The 19,507-nt window shown below is 38.3% G+C and overlaps 1 protein-coding gene across 1 annotated transcript in view; it reads left to right on the forward strand.

The window, feature by feature from the left end:
* Positions 1–238: 238 nt before the first annotated feature.
* GRB14 (growth factor receptor bound protein 14) overlaps positions 239–19,507 on the forward strand; it is a 67,444-nt gene continuing 48,175 nt past the window's right edge. The window contains exons 1-2 of the mRNA XM_030019002.1: positions 239–596; positions 2,271–2,403. Of these exons, the coding sequence (XP_029874862.1) occupies positions 454–596; positions 2,271–2,403 (276 nt within the window). The 5' untranslated portion in view covers positions 239–453. The remainder of the gene's footprint in view (positions 597–2,270; positions 2,404–19,507) is intronic.

The raw sequence follows: 19,507 nt of genomic DNA on the forward strand, positions 1-19,507 counted from the left end.
GCCCCGGCCCTCCTCCTGTCAGGCCCGGCCCGGCCCGGCGCCCCGAGCGGGCCGGGTGACGCCACGGCCCCGGGTCCGCGCACCTGCCGGGGCCCGCCTCGCTCTGCCTCCGGGGAGCAGGGCCGCCCCCCCCCCCCCCCCCGCCCCGGCGTGGCGGAGGCAGCCGAGAGGGCACGGCTCGCCCCCCCCTCCCCGCCCCGCGCTGCCTCCCCGTCGCAGCGCGGAGCCGGCGGCCGCCCGCCCCCGCCGCCGCCCGCGCACGTGTGCCGGAGAAGGCGTTCGGTGCCGCTCGCCGCCCGGGCGGCGCTTCCCCCCCGCTCCCCGCCGCCTCCCCCATCCTCCGCAGCGGGAGCGGAGAGCAGCCTCCGCCCGACACGCCCGGCAGCGCCGGGGCCGCTCGCCGACGTGCCTCCCGCGCGGGCGGCCCGCCCAGCCAGGACGTCGCCGCCGCCGATGGCCGCCCCGCTGCCCGGTGTGCGGCGCGGCGCAGGGCGGGCGGCGGCCCCCGCGGGCGGCGGCCCCCGCGGCGCGGCGGGCTCCCCCTGCCCGCTCCCCCGGTCCCCCGGCGGGGACCCGCCGCCCTCGCCCCCCGACAGGTAAGGCCGGAGCCCGGGCGGGCGCCGCCAGCGCTGCTCGCTCCCTCGAGGGCCCGCCTGCCGCCGTCTGGGGGCTGGCAGGCGTCCCGCGGGCGGGAGCGCGGGGCCGGCGGGGCCTGAGGGTGCCAGCGCCCTGCGGCTTGGTGGCGGCGGTTTGGGGAGGGGGCGAGGCGCAGGAGGGGGGCGGCCTTGCCCGGGGCCGGCCCGTTTCTCCCCTGGAACTCAAAAGTTGTTGCCCGGCCCTGCAGACACTTCCCTCCGCTGCGGATGCGTCTCCCCCGCTCCCCGCCGGCTTTTTTTTTTTTTTTTTTTTTTTTTTTTTTTTTTGAGGTTTCGCAGTTTGAGGTGAAAAGAGACGACGTTGCCGAGCCAGCCTCTTCAAACTGAACCGAGCCACTACTTTCTCCTTGTAGTGTCTTACAGCGTTCGTGAGAGAAACTGTTCCACCGTTAGCGATGCCGCTGTAATTGCCGTCAGTGATGTGCACCCTGTTTGTTAGCTCTCGGGCTGTTCTTAAAGGCATTGGTCTCTATTAGTAAAGGAAACTGCGAGCTAGGTTTTTCGTGAAGCGTCTAATCCGTTTTGGTAGACCGAAGTTTACAAAATCTTAAAATACTGCATACAGGAATTTTCACTCCTTCTTAATGCTAAATATCACTTCAGGTGAAAGTTCGGTGAGGATTTCCAGAAAGGAAAGCATCTCCGTTGTGCATCGTTACCTTACTCTGATGGTTTTCTCCGCTTTGTACCAATTAGTATGCGAAATCTGGAGTGATAATAATGAAGGTAATAAAGTTAAATATTAAGCTTGGAGCCATCAACTCGCACATGTAGAAAAATCTGATCATATGTTCGCAGACTCAAATATTTGAGGTGCTTTGGGTGCTGCTCTCCAAATTAAGTAGACAAAGTGCTGCTCAATATTTTGTGTGAGAAAACCATGGACTGTAATGTACACAGCAGTCTAAACAACCACATTATTAATGTGATACTTTAGACCAGTGCATAACTGAGCTCTTCAGCAAGCACAGTAGCGATTATCTTCAATACTCTTGCAAATGCTGCTTGGTGATACTTCCGACACAATCAAATTTAAGTAGCTAGCAACTACTGAGACATTTGTTTCATGATGGAGCTATGGAGGTTCAAATACAAAAGTAATTGAAAACAGAAATGAGCGCATTGCTTTGCGCTATTTTGTCTTGTCAGTCACTTTGACTCCTGATTCAGTTGGAAGAAAGTTTCCATTTGTTTAAAATACAGTTGTGAAGTACTCGGGAAGTATTACTGAGAAGTTACATGCATCCGCTGTTGTAATATGTGTACATAGGGAATGGCATGAACACAGGGACAACAAAATATTTACTAATGTCCTTAGGAGCCAATATAAATATATCTGTGCTCTTACTCTGTAAAGACTTACACATATTCAAACAACTTTATATTCAGAGCAGAATACTTGGATTGCTTTCAAGTAGTGTTAAGCACTGTATGTTAATAGATTCAGCTTACTGATTAAAAAAAAAAAAAAACCTGCACAAAAAAGCTAATTGCTGCAACCAGGAAGTATCGTGGTATTAGTGCCTTAGTATTTCATGGATTGTGGTTGGATATTGCAATTTTAACAGCAGTTGTTACAATTATCGCTTGATATTATGTATTTTGTTGAAATAGGATAAAAAAGAAAGATGACAATGTTTTGGAGATCCCATCAATTCCAAATCCTTTTCCTGAGCTGTGTTGCTCTCCGTTTGCATCAGTTTTGTCAGCCAGTCTGTTGCCCAAGGCAACTTCAAGAAAAAAGCAGGTAAGATTTATAAATTATTATTTGACAAATTCTAAATTGTTTTCATGAAAGCTTGAGGAAAAGCTCAGTTATCTATTAAGTTATTTTTCTAAGAAAGGTGTTCCATATTTCTGTAATTTGGTGAAATTTTCTCTGTAGGTCATTGATAATTGTAGAAAATGAGGTTTCAGAATCTGTGACTTAAGACGTGACTGTACTTTCACAGAGTCTACATGTGACTGTGCAGATTTTTTGGGTAAGGCAGAACCAGGGCCAGGCAGGCAGTACTTTATGTCCTTAAATGAGAAGTTAATTTCTTTCTTCCCTTCCTCCCCACCTCCAGTTACTGTCATCAGTGCTACAGCATGGAGGGTTTTAACAGTCACTGAGCAGCTTCTTTTGTCTGAAGGTCTACTTTTGCTAGGATAATTGAATAAAACTGAAATTGATGGGGAAGGAGCAAATGCTGTGTACATGGCTGTATTTTATATGTATGTGTGTTTATCTGTGTATGGCTGATGTTACTATATTTCCATAAATACCTTAGACTGTAAGCCAAGGGAAGTTCTGAGTGGGCAGACACACCTGGCAGTGCTCTTAGTACTGTTCACACACAGTGTATTTGTTATCCTGAGCAGGGGTAGAGGTTGAAGAGGAAGAGTTTCCAGTTAATGGAGATTACTGGTGTCGAAGATCTGTTTCACTCTTTAAAAGTTTACCTGTCTCATTTCTGTTTGTTTTCTTAAGACTGGAAAGAGTTCTGACAAGGAACACCTGTGGGATTAAGGGTACTACCTTCTTCACATTCTCTTTTTTGGTGGTCTGCATGTCTTAACAGTTTTAGGGGTGATATTGGAGGTGTAAGAACTTACACTGCTGCTGCTCATTCAGTTTTTAGATTTACGTGAAGAAATTGTCTAGAAGTTGAAGTTTCTTGTTCTTGTATTAACTTTTCTGAAGCTGACCAGTTATGGCTGTTTCTGTGGCCGTGGCCAGAGAACTTTACTAGCAAAGTCTTGGCCAGCACCTTAAGGAGAAACCTTCTCCCTGCTTCTCCAGTGAAAAACATGTATGTGTCTGGGAAACTGCACTGGTTCTACCTTGCCATATTTTGCATGTTCTCTAAAAATAACTATGGTGTCTTTCTGGACTACTTTTACTGCCTTTAGTTCTTTGCCACAACAGCAATACTAATCTGAAGCATTTCTGGTCAGTGTGTATCTAAACGTTGCTAATGCAGTGGGGTAAAATTGTACTAGTATCATGCTTGGGCAAGGTGGAAGCATTGACTATCTCTGCAGAGGCAGGAAAAACACAGAATAGGTAACATCTTTCAGAACATAAGGACTGGAAGTCACATTTAAAAAAATTAGTTTAAATTACTCATGTTGCTAGCTTAAATTGCACTCATTGTGGTAATCTTTGTGCTTGCAACTGCAAAGTAGATTTCCCAAGCATGATTTAACACACAAAGGTCAACTATCTGCTTTTGTGGCCTGTCATGTTTAAAATTACTGACTGGCTTGATCAGTTAAGCCAGCTAAGTGCTAGCTTCAGTATCTCGGAAGCTGAAATTCATAGCTTCGCTGATTTCACTTCTGTTTCTTTGTAAAGGCTCTTGCCATACCTTTTGTGACAATTTCTGCTCACAGTCCTTTCATTTCTCCTGGTTTTACATTTAAAAATGTAGTGCACTCTCTGGTAAAAGCAGGGTCAAGAACAACTGGTTTACTGACAGAAGTGAGCTAAAATAATAGTGTCTATGGAGGGCCTGATCCATTCTCCAGTTACCAGAAAAATTGAGAGCGGTCTTCCTGTTATTTTCTGGAGGCATTTTAACAAGATCATGGTTTCTGTCAAAAAGCCTTTCACCTAGGCATGTGTTTATGGCCATTGCAGGAGAGATGGTACTGGGCTCAGTAGACCTTTTGTCAGACTCAGCATGACTGTTCTTATGTTCTTCCTCTAAAGTTATTAAAGGTTAAGGCCAAATGGCAACTGTTGAGTTAAACTTCCATCTTTGAAATTCAGGTTGAAGTCTTCTAAGATGTTTACAAAATTACTTAGGTTTAAAAAGGAGGGAAAGGGAATGCTAAGCAGGTGTGCAAAGAGGAGAAGTGAACTGGCTGTGATTTTGACTTCCCACAGTTGGCTGTGCTTAGAAATGTGTTTCCACCCCATGTTGTTATTTTGCCAACTTTGTAACAGCTCTGTCTGCAAATACCTAATCCATATACAAAAATTTCATTTAATATAGCCCCCAAGGTCATGAATATTACTGTTACAGTTTGATAGTTTCCCAACTCTTAAGAGAAACCAGCTACACTTAAGCACTTTTTTTTTTACAGTGTTGACAGCTGCCAGAATTTTTTCTGTTGCCTCTCTGATGATCCATATATGTTTCCAGTGATTCTTCTTTTAGATTGCTTTCTTTCTGATTTAGTTTCTTTTTCTGCTGTGTTTTTAATTTCAGGCATCATAAAGAAAAATTACAGAGTGAATTTCTACTTATGTTTAGTAGGTAACTATTATCAAAATAGGTTTTCCTAAAAGAAAAAAAAAGTTATGCCTCTTCTGTCTCATTTTTCTCTCCAGAAAAGATTTTCTACTTCCAGGGAAAAAAGAAGTTGTCATAAGTATCTACTCTCTTATTCATAACACCTGTGATATCTGAAATCTTTCCTCTTCTGAATAGATTATTAACATTATTTTGAATTCTTGTTTTTCTAAGCTGAAGTTCTTACTGTCTTCTGATGATCTTTTATCATAAGCCTCTCAAAACATTGAACATGCTGCTTGAACAGCATGTCTGTTTGTGGGGTTGACTTACTGGAAATAAATTTATAAAAGCAAATTGGTAAAAGCCATGTAGCAGAATAGTGAGTTGCCTCTGTGCTTGGGAAGTAGGACATCTGTGTGTCTGAACGTTATTCGGTCTGCCTCATCAATACAGCTGTCCATCTCCTTTCCCCCCCCCTGCAGTTTGGAAGAGTTTTGTGTTACATCCTCACAGACTCATAATCATGACACATTCACAGTAATTAGAACAAACTTTCTTTAAGAGGCAACCTTGACTATTTTTTTCTCTTTTAATTTAAAAAAGGAAGGGAGGGGGAATGATGGGGATCCAAATAAGGAGTAAAAGTATAGAGTCAGTATAGTGACAAATTTTATTATCTTAGAGGGTGGACTAGGAGCTGGGAGAATGGAAAGAACAGGCCTGCATTGAGCTGCTGAGAACATGCAGACTTGTGCCTCAAATGACCTGTTCTCAGTGGAGCATTTCTTGGAGGTGACCCCGTGAAGCTGATGTTATGGTATCACACCTGTGTTTGGGAAGGTGGAACTTTGAGTTGTTTCACAAGTGGAAGTGGGTTTATGTATTTAATGTCCTCGTCCTCAAGGGAATAATATGGAGATGAAATCAACAGCTGAACATACGGATGACAAGACCATTTTGGACTGCGTAATCCATTCTGTAAGAAATCATCAAGTTTGTTATCCTTGGAAGAAATGTAGGAGGGAGTTGGGTGCTTTTGGCGTGAATAATGTTGTATTTATATATGTTCAGATAAACTGAATTTTATGCTTTAGGGTGGAAGACTTATCTGAAAAGGCCAAAAAACCCAGCTTTCCTCTCATGTCCAAACACAGCATGGTCAGCTACCTGCATGGTGGGAAATGTTGCCTTCCTCTGAGGCATTTGCTGTTATTAGGTGGTGTTTGTGAACTCGTGTGGAAAATCTTATTGTGTCTTGGAGTCTGTGTTCTCTAAGAAGTGAGAAGAAACTGAAAATATAAAACACTTTGTACTTTGTCTCTAATTATGATCAAAATGGATATTAATAGGGAAAAATGTTAACTGTAAGGAAACATGTTCTGTTCTTTAATATGCGTTTGGTTTTCTTTGGTCAGATGAACTAAGAAGAGGTTACTATAGTTTTATGAAAGCTTAGATTTTTAAGTTTTTATGAAAACAAATCCAGAATCATTTGCACTGGAGTGACAGTTCTTGCCCTGCTCAAGGATAAGCCAAAAAGTGTTTCATCACAAAAGTAGTTCAAGGTAATTAGTGCCTTGTTTCTTTAAATTAAATTAGAAGTGCAAAAATAAAACTCAAGTAAATCTCAAGGTGAAAAACACTCAAATCTTTGGAATTTTATCTCCCCTCTTTTGTCTTTCTTGATGTTCTAAACAAGTAGATATTTTTATCATTTAGAATCCAAATATACTCCCACAGTGTTCTTTCCAGGAAATCAGTTGTGTAGAGATCTCAAATACACATTTGATTGTAGTGGAACGGCACTTCTGTTTTTGCATTAACAAAGATTTTCATGTAAAGCTCTTTGGCAAAGAAGAACTGAGAGGAACTTTATGACAAAGAGCAGATGTTTCTTTAAATGTGTGCTATTCTAAGTTTATGAATAATACTGAGTATTGACTGTTGTAATTGGAGTACCATTGATTTTTTTTTTTACAGCTATAGTTCAGGGTCCTCTAGTGTACCCATTTGAAACCTCATTCTTCAAATTTTTGCATATAATTCTATTGGAGGACATAAATGGCTAAGTATCTGGTACTGAGAGTTCTTCATGACAGATTTTTTTGGCTGAAATACCTGTTTTCTCTTGACTTTTAAACAATGCAAAAATGAAAGGATTTTTTATTGAAATGTAATAATTCATGAATTTCCAAGCAATTTTCAAGGGTTGAAATATCCTTTCCAACCAAAAGATGCATTAGTTAAATTTATTCTGTAATTCCAGTCTGTCTGTTTCTTGCCAGATTTCTTTCCAGGTTGGAGAGCATTGCACATATCTTACTTTATCAGTTCTCAGTCTTTTTTCCTTCCAGCTCCTAAACATATATCTGTTTTTCCCATGTCTTCCCCTTAAATTACACAAAAAAGACTTAGAGTTTGAAAGGTAGAAGGGAAAAAGTCTTTCCAACCAGTTTACAGATTAACAGAAAAAAACATCCTGTGCAGAACCAACTTAGAGCTCAAGGTTTTTACCTGAAGTCTCTAAGACTTGATTCAGTTGGACTTGTTTTTGTGGTGTCTCTTCTGGTGGTCTTCTGCTCATCTGGTTTCTGTCCTCTGCTCTTCATTTAAATGGCTGTACCCTCCCACCAAAGAAAGATTTATAGCTATTAAAGTAAATTAAAATTACTTAAAGCCCTATTAAAACTTGCTATTTTAGTGCAAGTACCTTTGTGCTTTGACCAGTCACCTTAACGCTGTGGCAGAAAGTTAAAGTCCTATAAAGGTAAAAAAATCACGAGGCGGAGTTGGAACAGTTTCTCATTTGAGCAATAAGGAATATCAGCTGGTTTATATTGAGGTGGCCTAGCACAAGCTGTCTGATACGTCGACCTGGGGAAAACTTCAAAATAATCGCCTGTTTGTGTCTTGTCTTTTTCTTTTTGTATTTTACTTTATCTTCTTTACATTGGTTCATTCATTAGTGTCTTTCTTACAGAGACAATTGCTTTCTGTCAAACTTCACATCAGCCCTCAATGTTATTACATATTAACCTTGTACTTTGTTACTGTCCAAAACCAACCCAAACAAAGAATCTAAACATTCTGACTTCACAAAAATAGCATGTGTGTTTTTTTTTTTTCCTTTCTAATGAGCAAGAAAACAAGGTCACTCTAACTTTTCTGGTGACTAAGATAGTGCCTCTGCAAGCTCATTGTTTAATTCACTTACATCAGTAAAGTGTTTGTTAGGCTTAAATTGTTACTATTTGTAGTAAAATAAAGAAATCATCAGTAATGTCAAAGACTCTGGTAGACATTTTGCCAGCGTTTGTCAAATTGGAATGATTTTAATCATCCTTTTGGTTTTGATTGTTTTGGGCTTCATCAGCCTGGAAGTCAAAGCTGAAGTTTGCTGGCTTTTCTGTTAGGACTGTTTTCTCAATTCAAGAAACTGCCTCTTCTGTGCCATTTGGGAAGTTGTATTTGGAACAAGAAACCTCTGGTACATTGCAGTAGATCTAATTCTTCACATAGAAAACCTTCTCTGTGAATTTGGAAACATTGATTCTCCAAAAAGTGATTCTTTAATATTAATCTCTTGAATTCTGAGTTGACTGCCTGGTATTTTGGTCCTGTGACACTTCTATAGTACTATGTAACTACGAGGTGGCTAGAGCAGACTGATAAAAACAGTCTCAATTTCTTTGAATATACATGCGACTTGACAGTTAAAGCCAGCTGAAACTGCAGTGAACTTCTGCTTTAATGTTGCTGAGTCACTTTTGATAACTCAGTTTTACTGAGTTGGGCTTCAAAAGATTAAACTCTGATGAATGGAGCTTGAATCCTCATAATTTTCAGAAAAGAATGAGATATGATAGATACTAACACTGTTCTTACTCATAATTGTTCCCAGGCATAGGTGCATTTGTTTAGGGTTAGACTGGAGAACTGAGAAGTTCAGGTCATTTTGTCACCTGCCATAGACTGATTAATTTAATATTTTATTGACAGATCTTTTTCCAGGTGGCTTCTCATTGGTGGCATTGTCAGTAAGTGATACTGTGGTAAGTGGGGGATGCAAGACATCAGTATTGTAACAACAGAATGCTATTGACATCTTCCCTTTACAGACCACTGTCTGATCAAAACAGATAAACATTCCCATCTGACTTCCAAGGGCACACAGTCTAGGTTAATTAGAATAGTGTTTAGTAACATTCATAATTTGTATAATTTATTCTAGATTAACATTATGATTCATATTGAAGAAATTATGTGGATTGCCATTTAAAGGCATTATTAAAGTAGAAGACCTGAATTCTGTTGCTTTTTGAAGCAGTACTCCTCCCAAAGTATTCAGAGCTTTTCTATTCCCCAAAGGATTGGTTTTTACAATCTTAAAGGACTTAAATGGCAGTGTTTTTAAGCATGTACATTTAGAATTAAAGTTCATGTCTGCATGTTATGTGAGAGCTCCATAGATCATTTTCTTTTTTTGTTGCCCCAGCATTTTTCATTTTCAGCCAGATAAAAATGAGACTGAGCCTTATGTATTTTTGTATTTCTTGTGTTTTTTCTGCATTTCGTTTTTCCTCAACTTTCTCTTCTGGTCTTATAAAACCTCTGCGGTCCTGTTCTAGTCTACTTTTGTCATCTCATTGACCAATATTGTAAACACCTGCTTTATTTCATGTTCTGTTATTTTTATAATGTAAACAATTTAATAGTTGTGAAACAACGTAATAGTTGCGTAGTATTGAATGAGATGAGAGTAGTTAATGATGAATAGTTAAATTACCTGAAATGCTATGGATTTGGTAAAGCTGGAAACTTAGAAGTTTTCTGTTGTGGGTTGAAACTTTGACCCCCTTTGAATTAAAAGCTGTGCAACAGATGGAGAAAATACCAAGCAGTTTACCATATGTTTTACAGTGCTTTAACATAAGATGATTGGGAATTTTATTATTTTATCATAGTAAAACTTTGTTATCCTAGTGTTAGGGCATTAACTGTAAGAATGGAGCTCAAACTCAGATCGATTTCTGTTAGGAGTTTTGGTGCAGTTTTTAGTGTATCCTTGGACTGTTGCATTTCTGATGTTCTGAGAGTTATTATCTATTCAAAGAAGACCTTGAGAACTATAGAAACAAGCAGAGGAATATCCCTATCCTACTTCTGTGCATAAATGTTGCCACAGTAAGAATAATTAAGATTTTGCATAAACAAAACATACCTCCATATGAACATCAATATTAAACCTGGTTACTTTTCACCAGGTGGAATTAACTTGATCATACATATAGAGTAGTCTTAAATATTTATGATTGGTAAAACAATTTTATATTTGTTATACATGTGTATCTTCTGGTAAATTATTTAAAAAAGATAGCTGAGGACTTACTTGTTCTTTCATATGGTAATTGCAGAGCCATTAATACAGTATTTTTTTTATTATTTTCCCGATTTTTGCTTCATGATCTTTTTAACTCTTTGCAGTGGTAATCTTTATGCTGTGCCAATGTATTTGAGAGATCTAGCTAGAATTGTAATGGAAATTGGACCAATCGGATATGGGACTACTAGGATAGAAAAAGGACTCCTCATTTTTAAATTGCCTCCTTACATCTCTTCCATGGTTTACTTGCCTTTGCTTTCAGGACCAAGTTTCTGTTGTGTAAGAAAAAGTATAGAAACTGGCAATAAACCTGAGATCTCTCAGCCTTCTCACCACCCTATTTCATGCAGTGTAGTAGTAGACAACTGATATCCAAGTCTTGACATCTGTAGATTACTTAGATGAGTATCTTTAGGATGAGAGTGGTCTGTTTGGTACTTGTATAGTAGGAACTATGATGGCCAGGCAGTGGAAGGGCATCAGAATCCTGTTACTGGCAATTGATGTTGATCTCTTTGCGCGTGTGTGTATGTGTGTGTGTGTGCATTGTTTGTCTTCAACATGTTTAGAGCTGTTACTTCTGAGGGAATTCACGCTTTTATGACTGCCTTTAATTTGGAAATGAAGATAAAGGCATACCTTCAAGACAGCGTACTTAAGCGTGTCTCTCATGTTAAGAGTCCTGATGGGAGTCACCTCAAAAGGGAAGATTAAAAAAAAAAAAATGCTAATCAGGCCAAAGAAAATTTTTCAAGAAGGGCAGCTGTGGGAGGAGGAATTAAGAGGAAGAAGAAACTAGACCTCTCTGTTCTAGTAACAGCGTGAACTTTCTTTTCTCCTGTTTCAGCCACAGAACATTCATTTGCAGCTAATCAGCTCATATTTTAGCCCAGTACCGTATATGATATTTAATACTTAAGTCTCGAGAGAGAAATGTATATCAGTTATCTTAGAGGTGTGCCTGTGCATGTAATTAGGATACTGATGAATTGTTCCTGCCTATTTCTGGTATGTATGCATATGCTGCATACCGGTATGTCTATCTCTTTGCTTCTTAACTTGATATTATATCCACAGGAAAACAAGATACAGTAGATTGCCTTGTGATCAGAATTAGATTTTTCACAGACTGCATTCTTAGGCTATAAATAGCCTTTTTATATTAGTTATGTTATGATAACTCCTGTTACTGATTATATTAAGACTTGGAGTTTATGAACAGCTGCAAGCACTTGATAATGGCACAGAAATGGTATCAACTGTTGAGAAACAGGCTGGAAGTTTGCAAGAATTTATTCTCATAATCACTAGAATTTACTGCTATGTAGTGAGAGGGAAGCCCATGCAATATGAGGGTTTTCTTATAACTGAATTGACAGAACTTTGTTATCAGTGTGCTTTTCAATCGGGCTTGAACCTATTGATTGTGAAAATAGGCAGCTGAAAAGCTTTGCAAAGAGCATGCATTAACAAGGCTTTAAGATCCCACAAGAGCAAGGTCATTTAGACTGCTTGTGATGCTGAAGAAGAAGGTTTAACTCCTTTCCTCAATTTGAAGTGATGTGGATAGCAAGTCATTTCTCCAAATTGAGCAAAGCTGGCTCTTCCTAGTGTTTTTATAATCAGTAGTTCTGAAAAAAAGAGATATTTCACAGCTAAAAGTTTTAATTGGCAGTATTCTGATAGGCTCTAGTCCATGATTAGTCACTTGTGTAATAGTAAATTACTTTGAGTTTATTGTATTCAGGTAACTTTAGAACATGGAGCTTTCAAAGGAAGTTTGCGTGTTGTCTCCTCTGGGCAGCTCACTGGGCAATGAGATCCATTTTTACCCAAGTGTCCACATAACTACTCATTAATATGATCTTAGGATAATATCCTTCTCATTCATGGAAACGAGGAACAACCATGAAAAGGATATGCTGTGGGTTTTGTGGTTGTTTTTGTTTGTTTGTTTGTTTGTTTTTTTTTCCCTTAACGTAAGATCAGAAGTCAGTTGAAAGGATTTTGGAAAAGGGTTCCTCTTAAGTTACTTCTGAGACAGTTTTGTACTTTGTCCTTTGTACTTCCACACATGAGACAATGACCTTATTTAATAACACTGAAGTTTAAGCATTAATACATTTTTGAAGTAAGTTAAGTATCCCGTAGGAGGTTTGTACCTGTTCTTTTTTAGCAGGCATTGGGCAAACAGATAGAAGAGTCATAGGTATGAAAGATAATGTCAGTCTTGTAATGTTCTTGTTAACACTTTGGCAGTAGCTGGCAGAACCTTACGTAAGGAATAGACTTTGTGGAAAATTGGAATATGTAACTGCTGTGTCAACCAAGCCCTATAGAAGACATAAGATACTCTAAAGTAAGAGGTCTTTGGAACAGCTGAATGATGAACTCATCATGGTTGAGTGTTATTTTTCTTCTGGGATGGAGACGTCCCAAATCCTGAATGAGTTTATAAAACAGAAACTACTCAGCTTTTCAGGCCCAAAGGAGGGGCATTTGTAGCATAACTGCAAAGAAGCAGTGTGTAAGTTAGTGTAGAGGAAAGGACTGAGTAGGTCTAGGCTTTTACTATAGAGGTATTGTGGAGAAGTGATGAAAAAATAGTCCCAGTCTTTCTATTTGGGGCTTATACATTGATATATACCTTCTATGAATCTCTCTTAATCTCTTCCTAAACTATTCCAGCAGCATTACAGTTTTGAAGTAGGGATTGTACTTACCTAAGTACAAAAATCATGACCTGGGAAATTATTCGTATAAACTCCTCTAAATAAGATTGAAGAGAATATTTACTGTTGTGGCTCCGAGATAAAACACATTACTGATTCAGTCCAAGCAATCTTAATGTACAGTGAGGAAAATACATGGTTTGTGGAGCTCTCATACTTGCTTGACTGACTGCTATTGGTTGATTTCTGTGTAACAGAAATACTAACATGAGAAAGGCTTCTTTTTCTCAAACGAAACTAGCTCTGTCAAAAGGCAAACATACAGAGACAGTAAAACTGAAGCCAGTGATTCAGCTGTAGCACCAAGAAGCTGCCTTATATGTCTTTGTCCTCTTACTTTATTCCTGCAACCTGTGTTTCTCTTTGCTTTGGTTCTCTGTGTATTATTAAATATTTTTTCCTGTGGAAAACTGACATGATAAAAAATCGTTTTCTAATACAACCAGCCTGTAATCTTGACTGTCAGAAAGTACAGTTGCTGAGAATTTTTATCGAAGAATCTTGTTCTGAGTATGTTTAAGGGTCAGTTTGACCCACTTATATCGTAGCTGTAACCAGGGGAAAGAAGGAAGCTGACACATGGGTTAGTAATTGAAGGATAGCATTAAAAAGGAGGAGTTCAGAGTTCATGTGGTACATGTTTCTTGGCCAGCAAAAGGACAGCGATCTGCTGAGAACTATGAAATGACATATTTGGAGATGGCTTTTCAGTGCAAGGTTTGGGATCTAGGGTTATCTTGTTTTGTCCTTAAACTGCTCCAGCATGGTGTGTTGTTTGTAATGCCTGGTTCATCCATGGAAAGGCTAGAAGAGGTAGAGTGAAAACTGAATTGCGCTAGTTCTTTTTGTGGTGTATTAGTCTCTTAAAATAGAAGCGTTTAATAGGTGGGTAATTGTATGAAGAGACAGAAGAAGAGAGATCACGATGGCTCAAACTTCATTGTGAAGTTCCTAGGTACGTTATAATATGTATGTTGCTTTACAGGTAATATAGTCTGTTCTAGTGCAACTGTTTCTGCATAGGAATCAATCATTATCACCCTCTAAGAGGGTGTACTGTATGTTCTGTTTGAGGAATAAGACCTTGTTACATTTCTTTGTGTAACGGACTATAAGAGTAGAAAGACAACAACTCACTCAATCACTTCAAAACCTTTATTTTGTGGGGTAGTTTTAAAGAAAATAGTTATTTGCCAAACGTATGCAAATGTACCTATGCAAAGAATACCCTGTATGTGTTTCCACAGTCATGTCGACGGTATTAACTGACTCTTCTTCTAGTAAAGAGACAAAGTGACTGTCTGTGCCAAGCAGACAGAAGCACGCTCTCAAGGAAGTGCAGATAGTACCACAAATAACTCACCTGACTTTATGTTGGCCTTGTGTAATCATTTTCTGCCTTAGCTTAAAGAAAAAAACAAGAACCAAAAATAGCATCACAGTTTTTTATAAACCTTAATGAATTTATGCTCTGTAGAATTTTTCTTCATCTACAGAAGCAAAAACTGAGTCTGATTTGCTCTTGTTCCCTATAAATGCCCACATTCCTGTGTTATGTCTGGCAGAGCCAGGAATAGATCAGCTGTTGTGAGTCCATATCCAGTGCCTTAAGTACATCACTGACCTTACTCTACTAGCATGATATCTCTATTCCATATGTTGTTATAAAACCCTTACTTGGAGCTACTAACTCTTAGTAAGAGCTTTTCAATTCTTGCCCACTCAATTTAGTCATGCTTTCTTTAGTGGCAAGAAGTAGAAGTGGTTTATATTTTGAAGTATCTAAAAAGTGTCTGCACAGTGTTTTCAGAACTGTATCTGGTAGCTTAGTGACAAAAATAGGAGTGAAAAGCTGCATGAACATAGTCATTTTACAGAGCTCTCAGGCAAGTGAGCTGGATCTGATTTCCTTCCTGTCCACCAGCACGAGCAAAATTCTTTGCAAACCTGCCATGGACAAGTCAAATCTTTTACTTGTATAAAAAAAAAGAAGTGGTTATATATGTTTCCCTGAAGGCATAATTGGCTTTCAAAGCCTTTCGGTATCTCACATTTATCAACAGAACTCCTCTTGACTTTCACATAATGAAATGGTTCTGCAAGGCTTGTACTTAGAAGTTGAGATGTCCTTTGTTTTATTTTGTTTTGTTTTATTTTATTTTAATTTTATTGGTGTTTGTGAAATTTAGGAGATGAAAGTATTCCTCAATGTCATTTTTAGTACTCTTCGGTGCAACTGATGTGTACTTTCATTAGTATAAGTAAATTACTGTAGTATTTTTGTTTAAAATCAAGTCATATCTGAACATTAGATTTATATTACAAAGTCTAACACACTTTGCTTACTTCCTAAATAGGTCTGGTCTGTATATCTGACTGGAGAAGATAAAATACAGGTAATCACACTGAGGAAAATAATCCTCTGCTTCACCTTGCAGCCAAATAGGTCAATATTATTCATAGAATAAAAAGCTGCATGTGCTTTTCAAGAGCCAAGGACCTTCAGTACCCAGGGGTAAGGAAAAATGGCTTGGGTTATTTTTGTTTCTTTCCCAATAAAGCCACTAATGCAATGCACCAAGATTTACAGTTACTGTTTGCCAAACATTTTTCTGTAAGATCCAAGGAAAAAAGATAGTAGAGTTTTTTGTTCTGGTGCTGCAAACATATGCATGTCTAATATTCCTGTGAGTAAAATGCTTACAGGATCAGGCTCTGGTACCACAAGTTGTTTTCTGAATCTTACAGCAAAATTTTGAAGCTATATTATAGAATTTTGAGAACATGCTCCCATAGGAAATAAAAACTGTGTGCCTGAAAGGTAAAAACCTAATTGCAAACACTTGACATTTATCATAGCTATCTCTAGTAGAAAAGGATGTTCATTCCAAATGTTACAGAATTAACACTTTAAACTTGATCTCTAGAATAGTTTTTTATTCTTCTGATTTCTCAAAACAGTAATAAGGATTTTGGACTGGAGCTTAAGAGAGAAAAATAAAAGTAAATAAATACAGTACCTTAAACCTAGAAGATTAGTTGCTATGGACCTGTTGCTGCTATAGACTCAATGTAAAATGAGTGAAAGTTAAACCGGAACCTTTATTATTAATAGAGCTGAGGAAAAGCATAATATCTGCTGTATTATGGCTTTATTAAAAGCTCTTGTTTTAAAGCTAACTGAACAAGGATCAAATGTCTGTCTCCAAACAAATTCTCTTTGTGACTTGGCATCGGTTTCTTACCAGGTTTTTTCCATCTTGTATGTCTCAATCAAGGACAACAGGTTTTGAAAATATAGGAAAATATTTGTCTTCACTTCCTATTCCTTGGCAGTACTTTATGGCTATTTGAAAGCTGCAGGTAAAATGCCAGTGCATTGTAAGTTTTAGTTCCTGGGAGGGAGCTGTATTCTTTTTGTATTTACGGTGTTTGTTCTTGTTCATCAACAGAATTTACCTAAGCCCTACTGATTTTAGGATTTTGAGAAAGTGATTTAGCAGGAAAATAGATGCTTTGAATCCATGGATTCTGAAGTATTTTACTGGTGCCATTGGCCTGTTACATAGCTTTTGCCACTTACAAAACTGTCAAAACAGAAAATTACATGAAATCATATTGTTTATCTTTAACTTGCCAGTATATGGTTTCGTATGTCTTGGAGACAAGATTTTTTTTTCTAGATGTTTTGGGATTACTGCAGAGTTTGCTCATCTCCAGTTACTGAGGGAAAAGCACTATCAATATGATCTAGTGAATTTTAGCATGGATTATTGTAATATTTGCCAAGTCAGTTCTGAATGCTTCTAGGACATATACATTAGATATATGCTAAATAATATACTTGCAGTAACTTCCTATGAAACTACAGTAGTCTGCATATCTGATACATTATTGTTTGAGAGTTATGATTGCTTAATACAAATAATTTTTGCGGAATGTCTGCAGTCTTCACCTATGGTGAGCAATGTTTCTGATGCAAACTGCTTGTTCAAGAGTTATGAAAGAAATATCCAATACCACAGTTCTAGCATCTGTTTTAATAATTTGGTTTACAACAGGATTATTGCTTAGTCATGCTGCATAAAACCAGAAAACTGTTTTTCTGCTATTAAGCACGTTATGAGACCTTTAAAAAAAGATTATAGCTTGCCTTACCATATAAGCAATGCAAAATTTTACTCTTTTTGACGAAGAAGGAAAGGAAAAACCCTGAGTTCCTTAGTAGAACCACGTTAATGAAACCAGACTTGTTATGCAGATATTTGATACATAAAGTAAATATGTGAGTGGGGTGATCAACAACTTGAGTTCATAAACCAGTCTTAAATTTCACTTGTGACATTTTATGTGACACATTTCAGGACTTTGTTGCATTGCAAAGGTAGAAGTTGCATTATTTTAAGTAAAAGGGGAGTTTTGCTGCCGCTTTGAATAAAGGTAGTTAAGAATCATAGAATTAAACTCTGTGGATTCAGTGCATCTATTCTTATGCTCAGTTACTTTCCTGAAACCCTAAGATCAGAAGCACTGAAGAATATTTTGTTTGCTGGAAAAACCCAGGGAAAATATGCAACACTAACCACTTGGCGTAAAGTGCTAGAATACAGTCTTTACCCATTTGCTTTTTGTTTTTGTTTTGACAGTGAAGACAAAGTTCTGAGTGATAGAAATGCATGTTGTTCTGGTTATTTTTATAGCCAGAGGTACCAGTTCGGGCCTTTCCAAGGACAGAAGATGAGTTTTCAAGCTCTTCAGTTGGTTGATTTCTAGTTACTCCTACCCCAGCGTCTTCTGTAATTGGCTTTGAGTAGGACTGGATTCACATAAACAGAGTGACTTTTACTACATCCTTAGTCTTTTCTTTGCACTGCCTCTCCAGTGTTTGGGTTATGAAAAGTTAGGCTTCAAGGAATATTGCGAACTACTTTGTTCTGCTTCATGTTATCACCTGGATGAAGGTTGGTGAGTTCTCTGAAAAGCAGACATGAGTTTGTCTTCAAGAAGAGTAACATTGCCTGCGGTTATGCCAATAACTCTGCAGAAATGGGTATGGCATTTAAATCAGTCTTGTAATTCTGACTTTAGTATGGGTTGGTAATACATTTGCTTAGTGTAAATAAACAATGTTTAAAATAAACAGGGCTATATTTAATTTTTCACTTGATTTTTTTATTTCTGTGGTGTAATAAGAATTTTTCTTTTCTGATAAATGTAGATTTTTTTATTTCATCATATGAAATAGTTGTTTGCATAATATACATATATATGTGTTCATAATTGAATATTTGTTACTGTGCTCTTTTCTCTGTTACTATAATTCTGTACCTTGTGCAAGAAATTGATTTTGCTTACAGATTAATGTAGTTTTTAAATATAGTGGCATAAACGCGTTTCAAAATACTAAAATATGCCGCTGTAGAAGGCTATGGTACTGTTCCTAATGGAGGATTATTGGCGTCCACTTCCACAGGCTTCGGATCAGCCTTAAACACAACATACTTTTTCCTCACCCTCTCTGGCTAACACCTTAATAGTGGATGGTCCATCATGTATTTTGGGAATCAGGGTAACACTGTGCAGTGTTTCTCTGTAGCCACTGTAGCTTGCCTTTTTTTGTTATCTCCCTAAAAAGTGGAAGCAATGCAAAATCATTACGCCTATGTGCACTAGGATTGCCTAGTGTAACTCTATGCATTGGTGGTATATATGAAATTAAAAATACACACAGAACTGAAGTATGGAAATATGACTCTCTGCTAAGCCAGATATATTAACTTCTAAGAACTTAGTTCAAACAAACTGTAAGTAATTCAGTAGTTCGATTTATTTTGTAAATGTGTAGATATTTTTCAAAAATTCATTGCTGTATAACGTGCCTGAATCATTGTTAATAGACTCTTCTGTTACTCAGAGGCTTTTAATATACCAGCAGTGTGAAAAATGAAATGCCACTGAAATATTGCTGCAGTATTAAATGGTTCTCATGAGCAATTTACACAGGACACACCATATACTTCTTATGGCATAAGTCCAGTGGGTCTAAAGTAGTATATGAACACATAGCTCTTACTGCTTTGGGATGTATGAGATTACTTCATTGTTTGAGTTGGAGGGAAAACCTGTGAGCATACAATTTTAGTGTGATTGATTGGTACAGATTAGATTATACTACTGTCTTAACAACACGATCATATACTACTTTTCTGGTATAGTAACTTCCCTTTCAGATTTAGATGCATGCAAGATGTGCTCTTACAAAGTTTTATGCGAACAATTTGGTATATCTCTGTTTACACTCCTCAAAAATACTCTTTTAAAAACTGTGGTTTAACTTTAACTTCCCAGCTCTCAGCCTCTCAATCCTGTGGTTCCCTCCCCTTCCTCTCTTCCTCCCCTCAAGACCCCACCCAGTCTCAAATCTTCAGTTGTCATAGTTATTTTATTTTGGGCTGTTCTTTGATTATTTGTATGTTAGGAGATGAGGGTGTTCTTGCAGCATGTACTTGT

The sequence above is a fragment of the Aquila chrysaetos genome, chromosome 6, assembly GCF_900496995.4.
Source record: "Aquila chrysaetos chrysaetos chromosome 6, bAquChr1.4, whole genome shotgun sequence".
NCBI lineage: Eukaryota > Metazoa > Chordata > Aves > Accipitriformes > Accipitridae > Aquila > Aquila chrysaetos.